Consider the following 7988-nt stretch of genomic DNA (forward strand, 5'->3'; position numbering starts at 1 on the left):
CTTTGTTAAATCAAACACCAAGAAACACGAAAATAAATAGACAAAGAAGATCCACACGGCACAAAGATTTAACGAGGTTCACACACCAGGGTGGTGTGCTACGTCCTCGGGCGAAGAAGAAGACGTTTCACTATGCAGAAGAGAGATTACACCAAACAACGACAAAAAAACTCGACCTGAAACCCTAGCTCGAAAAAACCCTCAAATTACAATGACCTTTCCCAACAAGACAACAGTACATTATATACTCCAAGTCGTGGGTCGACCCATCGGCTCACAATTGATCCGATTGAACCATACTATGCCCCCGCACCCCCTTACAAGATCAGTGCTGGGCTCCGGGCTTGGGCCTATCGACCCAACCCCTCTGTTTCCATCACAGATCTTAGAAAACTTCCCATTCTGGTCGCCACCAAAATATGTCGGATTGGGTCAATCTTCAAAGCAGATCAAGAATTCGAGGCAAACTTTAACAACCTTCCTTGTATTCATCATAGGGTGGTTGAGGTGATGAACAATTGAGTTCAGTTGGAGGTCCACAAAGTCCCAGATTACCAATGTAGCTATCCTCTGAGAAAGTAGCAAAATTGTTTTCATATGGGATCTCACTTGAGAGTTGATTGAAGGCCGCATTGAAAGTAGAAAGAGAATAGAGTTGAACTAATTGGGGAGGGATTGTTCCACCAACATGTTGTGAGAGAGATCCAGACTCCCAACATTTTCAATTATTGAAAGGATTTTAAAAAATAGCACATTAGAGAATTGTGAGAAAGGTTTAATGAATGCAAGGCTCTTAGTTTGTCTAGGGAGTTGGCATAGAGAAGGTAAGCACTACAGTCAATTCAAAGTAAACGCATAAAGAAGTTATTCTCATCCAAAACAAGTCATACATGAACAAAGCTAAGCCTCTACCAACTATGGTCACTATAATCCTTAATGAAACCGTGTGGAAAATCAACTCTATTGTTTAATTCCTTTCTTTCTTTCATAACTAATTCATTAATCTATAGAATGTTGGCAACGGGGTCCAACCAGAACCCTGCTTTTTCTTTCAAAGATTAATGAAGTATGACCAATGAGATACAAGTTGGTTATCATGACTCCAATCAGTTATCTGAAAAATAAGTTTATAAGAAAATAATTCACATCATCATCATAGACTAACTAGCCCTTGCAATAAAACTAGTCGGAGACAATCAGGTTTAAATTTCTACATAATTTGTTTGGTGCCTATTGTATTGGTCAATGAGTCAATTAACACCAATGGTCCCTAAGTGTAACTTTTTTTTTCCCCTTCAAGGCCTTCAACGCGTCTTGTTGAGTATTGGCAAAGGAATTAATTTCCCCCTAGAGGAATTATAACTCTATTCTGAGCATGGCTGACACGAGAATTTTTATGTGTCTTATCTCTCCTTCCATGTGAAAAAACATCTCTACTCTTTATTTTTAAATCGTACATGCAAAATTTAAAAATTAAGACGATAAATCATGTCAGATGTAATTGTTACTTGACAACTATTTTGCGGTAGAGTTCTCCATGGGATAAGAGAAGGGAACAAGCAAGGATGGGAAAGTTCACAAGATTTGGACCGACGTCAATGAGCTTGAACTCTTGATGACTCCAACAACTTTTTACAGTGGCATTAGAACACCATTCCTCTAGTCTTAAAATAGAAAATCTTTTATTCATACCAAATTTTTGTGTAAAAAAATAATAACAAAATCTTGTTCTTTTCATTAGGCTATTGGATGTCAAAGCTATGACTGGGAAAACCCTGATTAAGGATAATAAAACTTTCTATTTCAAACTATCAACTCTATATAATCATCTTATTTTCTAATAAAAAAAAAAAGAAAACTATTTTTTTCTCCGTTATCTAACCTGATAGAAATCCAGGGTTCTATAATTAATTTGAAACCTCAAGGCTACTAGTCTGGAGGCCATACGATGCTCAGCTTTTCAGGGTCCCAGTATTCCATGCATTAGATTTGTAGTACAATGCCAAAAGGTCTTTCGCACAACCCTTACCTAAAACACAATGAAATAAAAAATATTTTTTTCTTTTCTTTTCTTTTCTTCTATTGGTAGCCAAAAGGGTGCCATGATGATATGTGTAGATGGGCTTAGTTTTCAAAATTGAAAATAAATTGATATCAGTTTTGGTGTCAAATCTAAATCGAAACCCTTGATGGATCTATCCTAGGTTTGGGGGTTTTGGTCGATGATGAATCGGTCCATTTTCAAAATCAAGATTTCAGACCGGCAATTTGATGATCCACCGTACATGTGGCATCGGCTTGCCATAGCAGATAGCCTCCACTAGCCTCTGCCAAGAGTGCTCGCCATGGAGGATTTCAATCCATCGAAGTGGCACACAATGGCTACGTGACACTTCTGAGCAAGAAATCATATACATGAAACGTACAAGTGGGACCAAGGACTTAGGTACCGATATCGATAGATACGGCCGATATGATATCAATGCTTAAATCCATAACTGGGACAAATTGAGGTGTAAGTATCTTAGAACGGCAGTCTAATTCAAGTTTTTTTATAGGAACTCTAACTAATGTGTGATAATTAATCATTTAATTCTACCTCGTAAACGTCTTTTTGGTTGCTTTTTCTTTTTTTTTCTGGGGGAGAGGGAGATTGCTGTCAGGATGCGTGGTCCTGCATCAGCACAATGGTCAATGAGAACGAACGGAGAAAGGCACCCAACCGGGTGTAGCAAGAAAGCCTACCTGAAACGGGTCGAGTGTTTTTATGAGAGAAGAGCAATAGATTTAAAGAAGAAATGTCCAAATCCCAAGCTTGGTATAATCAGAATTGGCTGGTGGTCTAGGTCAACCGCCAAATGACCATGAGGCAACTTGGTAAACATTTGGGAAAAGGAAGGTCAGACCAGACCGGCCAGTCCTCCGAACTTGGGAAGAACAGGATTTAAGGTGGTTTTCATTTTTCATTTTGGGGCAGGGGAGGGGGGGGAACCTCTAGTATAATTCTACTTCTCCATCTATAAATATTATTTTTGAATCAAAGTCCATTATTGAAAATTGAAAACCATCTAAAATCATAATCCTGTTAGAATCAAGGCCCTTATTTGTATAAGCATAAATGATCTGACCTGGTCTAGGATATATATATAAAGAACAAGCTCATGTGCAGGCAGAGGCAAGTGTATATATAAGATTTATCTGAATGTGGCTTGTGTGTGTGTGTGTGAGAGAGAGAGAGAGAGAGAGAGAGAGAGAATAATTGTCTTACATATTACACAATACAATTCTTCCCTTACACTGCTTTATTAATTTGAGTGGTAATATATTGACTAGCAATAGTTTTTGATATAAAACAAGACCCAAAAGAACCTGTCACTACACCAATCAATGCATCCATCCACAACTTTGTAGTACTTTCTACGCCAATTTTTGCTGAGAAGAAGAGGAGCAATAACAATCCAGAATCCCAAGATGTAAGAAATAGCCACATATGAATAGAAAAATAAGTCATTGTCAATGAGACTTTGTTCATCAACATCTTCTTCCTTGTATTCATCATGGGGTGGTTGAGGTGATGAACAATTGACTTCAGTTGGAGGTCCACAAAGTCCCGGATTACCAATGTAGCTATCCTGGGTGAAAGAAGCAAAGTTCTTCTCATATGGGATCTTTCCTGAGAGTTGATTGAAGGCCACACTGAAAATTTCAAGAAAATAGAGTTGAACAATTTGAGGAGGGATCATTCCCACCAACTTGTTGTGGGAGAGATCCAAACTCTCCAACTTTTCCAACCCTTGATAGGATTCTGGAAAATAGCCCATTAGAGAATTGTGAGAAAGGTTTAATGAATGCAGGGCTCTCAGATTTCCCATTTGAGATGGAATATGACCAGATAATTGGTTTAGAGAAAAATCGATCCCGGTCATCTGGGCAAGAGGAAGACCCTCATATGAGTACATGTTTCTCTTTGTGGCAAAATTTACTTTGAGTTTTAAATCCATGTAGTTGACAAAAAATATATCTGTATTAAGTGATAATTGTGACTTTTCCATCAATGAGGTGATGTTGTCGAGGCAAGAAGGTATGCTTCCAGACAGGTGATTATTTGAAAGATCCAAAAACCGTAATTGCTTCATCTGACACAATGATGTTGGAATGTAACCAACTAAATGATTTCCTCTCATAAGGAGTGCGACCAATTGTGGAAAAGCAGGCAGCCAATCTTGGATGTAGCCGGATATGGAATTCCTACTTATGTCTAGAAGCTCGAGTGAAGGAAGGGTTGATGGAATAATTGGGAAGAGTGTTGTGAAGCGATTGCCATCAAGCCTTAACTGTTGTAGATTTGTCATGTTGGAAACGCTTCCTATTGCATGTAAATTGTTATTTGATAAGTTTAAAAGAAACAAGAAATAATTATTTTGAGTTAATCTACAAGGTATTTCGCCTACAAAGTAATTATTTGATAAGTCTAACATCACTAGTTCAATTATATTGGCTAATGACGGAGGGATGCAGCCTTGAAGTTTGTTTGTGGACATGTTAAAGAAGAGTAATTTTGGGAAAATCACATCAATGTTTCCAAGAAGTTGTCCCTCAAAATTGTTGTCGGAGATGTCGAGAAATTTGAGTGTTGATGTTCTGTTTTTTATGGGCAGAGGAAATGGGCCATGAAAGTGGTTGCCACTCAGGCACAATTTAGAAAGTGAAGTAACATTGTATAACAACCATGACGGAATTGTTCCTTGAAGAGAGTTGTACGACAAAGATAGAATAGACAAGTTGTATTGGTTGGAAATGAAGTGGGGAATGTTCCTGATTTTACAATTTTCCAAGAGTAAGGAGTTTAGTTGGAAAGATGGAACCCAAGTTGGGGACTCGGTTTCAACTTTTAACTCTCTATTGTTTGAAAGGTTAATCTCTTCAAGTTTTGAAAGATTTGCAAACATAGAGAAGAAGACCACTCCTTCCAACTTATTACCGGAAAGATCAAGGCTCTGCAAAGAATTCAATTGGCTGCTCAAACATGTCCAATTGATATTGTCAATTGAATTGCTTCCAAGATTCAGGTACCGTAACTTCCTTAGTTTACAAAGTCCTGTAGAATAGAAATAAAAATATAATAAGATTTTCATTTATGAAAAAAAAAAGTGTGCATGTGTATGTCCATATCTATTGTTTATATAATAAATAAAGAACGATTTGGTTATATTGAATAGAAGCAAGGGTTGTACCAAACAAAAAACAAAAAAAAAACGAAAGAATAGAAGCAAGGGTTTATGACATGTAGAGTACAACCAGGCCTGGATCGGCCCAAAATTGAAATGGAATATCATCACTTCAGCCCAAGCCCGACCCGGCCCATTTTTGCAGAGCTCAGCTAAGCTCGGCTTGGAAGACAGACCGGACGGGTTGGGCCTAATTTTTTTCTTTTTTAATATATTTTCAAGTTGTTTTTGTAGGATCTATTGTAAGTGTGAATTGATTGTTCCTACTCGTTTTCAAAGCATTTAATTTGGGTCTTTCATAAGTCTTATAGCTTCTATAATCTAGAACGACAAAGAATGTGTTTATTATATTAAAAAATAATAATAAAAAAATTCATTTTGTACAATCTTGTATCCAAATAAACTGTTCTATTCCTATTCTATTTCTATAATTCACAAGACTTGAATGTCAAAGAAATTCAAAAAAAGAAGAAGCTCCCAGTTCCTTCATTCCCACAGTTCGAACCTTTCATACGCTCACACTTGGCCAGTCTCTAGGCTAGCCAAGATTGAGCTCAGTTGAGCTCGGCTGGTTTTGGGTATCACAGTGAAGACCCAGCTAGGCCAGACCAGGCCCAAATTCAAGAAACCTCAGGCTGGGTCTAGCTTTTGTAAAAACTTGGCCCAACTTGCTCAAGTAGCACCAATAGTGGGTCCTGTCCTAGAGATTTAAAGCAAAACCATCATATTGAATAGACAATTATAATCAAATAATATTAATGCATTTATTTAAATAATTTAGATAATGCGTCCAAATGTTCTAAAAAATACTATTATTCGATGGTAAGAAGCATATTTTGTGCCTATAATATTACCATTGAATATAAAAATTGTGTCTGAAACCGAACATAAATCTAGTCTCCTAAGAACTTGAAAATGCAGAAATTAGGACTTAGATAGGACTTAGATTGTGGAGAAGCTTGATAATATGGAAGAAAAGAATCATAACTTTTTTTTTTTTCTTTCTAAAAACAAATGTTCCTCTTAAATTAATAATGCATTAGTACCTGTTGAGAATCCAAGTGAACCTTTTAAATTATTCGATGACAGATCAAGCCCTTCGAGCACAGGGTTGTTATGCAATAGGCAAGAGGGTAATCTTTCATCATTGAGATCATTCATACTTAGATCCAACTGTTTAAATTTCTTCCATCTACATATTAATCCTGCAACGCACATGTACAATGTATATATCACTCGTCAATAGATTTACTGCAATGATTTTACAATTCACAGCGGATCCTTTTAATATTTACCTTTTAGGAGAGCATCCGAGTCTTTGGTGGTAAAGGTGCCTTGTAGGGTAAGTTTTTCCAAAGAAGAATGGTTTTGTTGTAGACAATGTGGTATATGTTCCACATTGAGATTGCTATAACTTAAATCCAATGTCCGAAGATTCCTTACTTCACATAATACTGGACATAGGCAAGTAAAGAAAGAGAGCAATTACGATCTAATTGATAGAATTTAATTAGTAATAATGACAACCTTTTCTCCCTAGCATGTATCAGATTGCATATTGGGTATTTTCTCAGCATGTACGTACCTCTCATACTTCCATCGCTGAGATTGTTATAACTTAGATCCAAGTATTGAAGATTTCTTGCTCCTTGTAATGCTGAAAATAGAGGAAGATAAAAAGAACTACTATAATAGATGGGTTTTTTTTCCCCTTCAAGGTAAAACAAAAAATATTTTGGGACTAATATCTATTTATTGTTCTATACATAGAAATGTTTTTTCCTAACTCTTACCTGTTAGGACATTAGAAGATGATTGTTCAAGGGTAAAGTTCCATAAGTAGAGCTCTTCCAATGACGAGAATGTACTCAACATGCAAGGTGGAAAACTTCCATTACTTAGAACAGTATAGCTTAGATCTAACACACGAAGATTCCTTAATCCACATATTGCTGCATGCCACCACACAAGACAAAGCCCAAACATAATTAATGTTAGTAATTTGAGATATACAAAATTAAGAAGAATAATAAAATTCACAATTTTCAGGTCAGATAACGACGATACTTAATTTCATCCTTAGCTTGTTACCTGATAAAAGAGGAGATGATAAGTTGAGAGCATTGCCCTGTAGGGAAATCTCTCTCAAAAATGGAAGGCCACGTGCAAGACACCTTGGAAGGCCTCCATCGTCCAGACTGTTCCAACCTAAATGTAGCACTTTGAGATTCCGTAGTTCACATAATGCTGCAATAATAAGCAACAAGGTATGTAATAACTCACATCAGCATATTTTTTTTATAGAAGAAGAGGAGGACGATGATGAGGAGCTTCCAAGGAAAATAAAAAGGAAACAAGACAGACAAATTAATCAAGGACCTGAAATATATGTTAAAATTATGCAAAAGAGGCCATTAGTTTTATTTTTTTACTTAGTTTTAATTTTTCTTATTGATAAATAGTTTGAACGGACAAAATTCTTTAGATCGGTCATTTCCTATATATGTAGGAATAGCCAAGCACATCATCGCATGGAGAGTACAACATACTATTCTTAATTACATCGTTAGCTATATGCATGCGAGATATTGCATGATTTTTCTGATCGAAGTTTGTAGCTCCCTACCTATATAGGGATGATGCTGATGCATTTATGAAAGAGATATAACATTGATAGTATGTTTTGGTAAGAATTAATTAAAGCTGGTCCTCCTTTCTCCTGATCAGTCATATATATAACACTGATATATAATTAATGGG

At 36.4% G+C, this 7988-nt stretch overlaps 1 protein-coding gene across 1 annotated transcript; it reads right to left on the reverse strand.

Annotated features, from left to right (window-relative positions):
• Positions 1-3241: 3241 nt before the first annotated feature.
• LOC122070755 (receptor-like protein 9b) lies at positions 3242-7475 on the reverse strand (the record flags this gene model as incomplete). Its single annotated transcript, XM_042634955.1, has 6 exons — positions 3242-5098; positions 6275-6433; positions 6524-6682; positions 6814-6885; positions 7022-7180; positions 7320-7475. Coding segments are annotated over 6 exons (2474 nt in total), but the record flags the coding sequence as incomplete, so codon positions are not given.
• Between the last annotated feature and the right edge of the window lie 513 nt (positions 7476-7988).

The sequence above is a fragment of the Macadamia integrifolia genome, unplaced genomic scaffold (assembly GCF_013358625.1).
Source record: "Macadamia integrifolia cultivar HAES 741 unplaced genomic scaffold, SCU_Mint_v3 scaffold995, whole genome shotgun sequence".
NCBI lineage: Eukaryota > Viridiplantae > Streptophyta > Magnoliopsida > Proteales > Proteaceae > Macadamia > Macadamia integrifolia.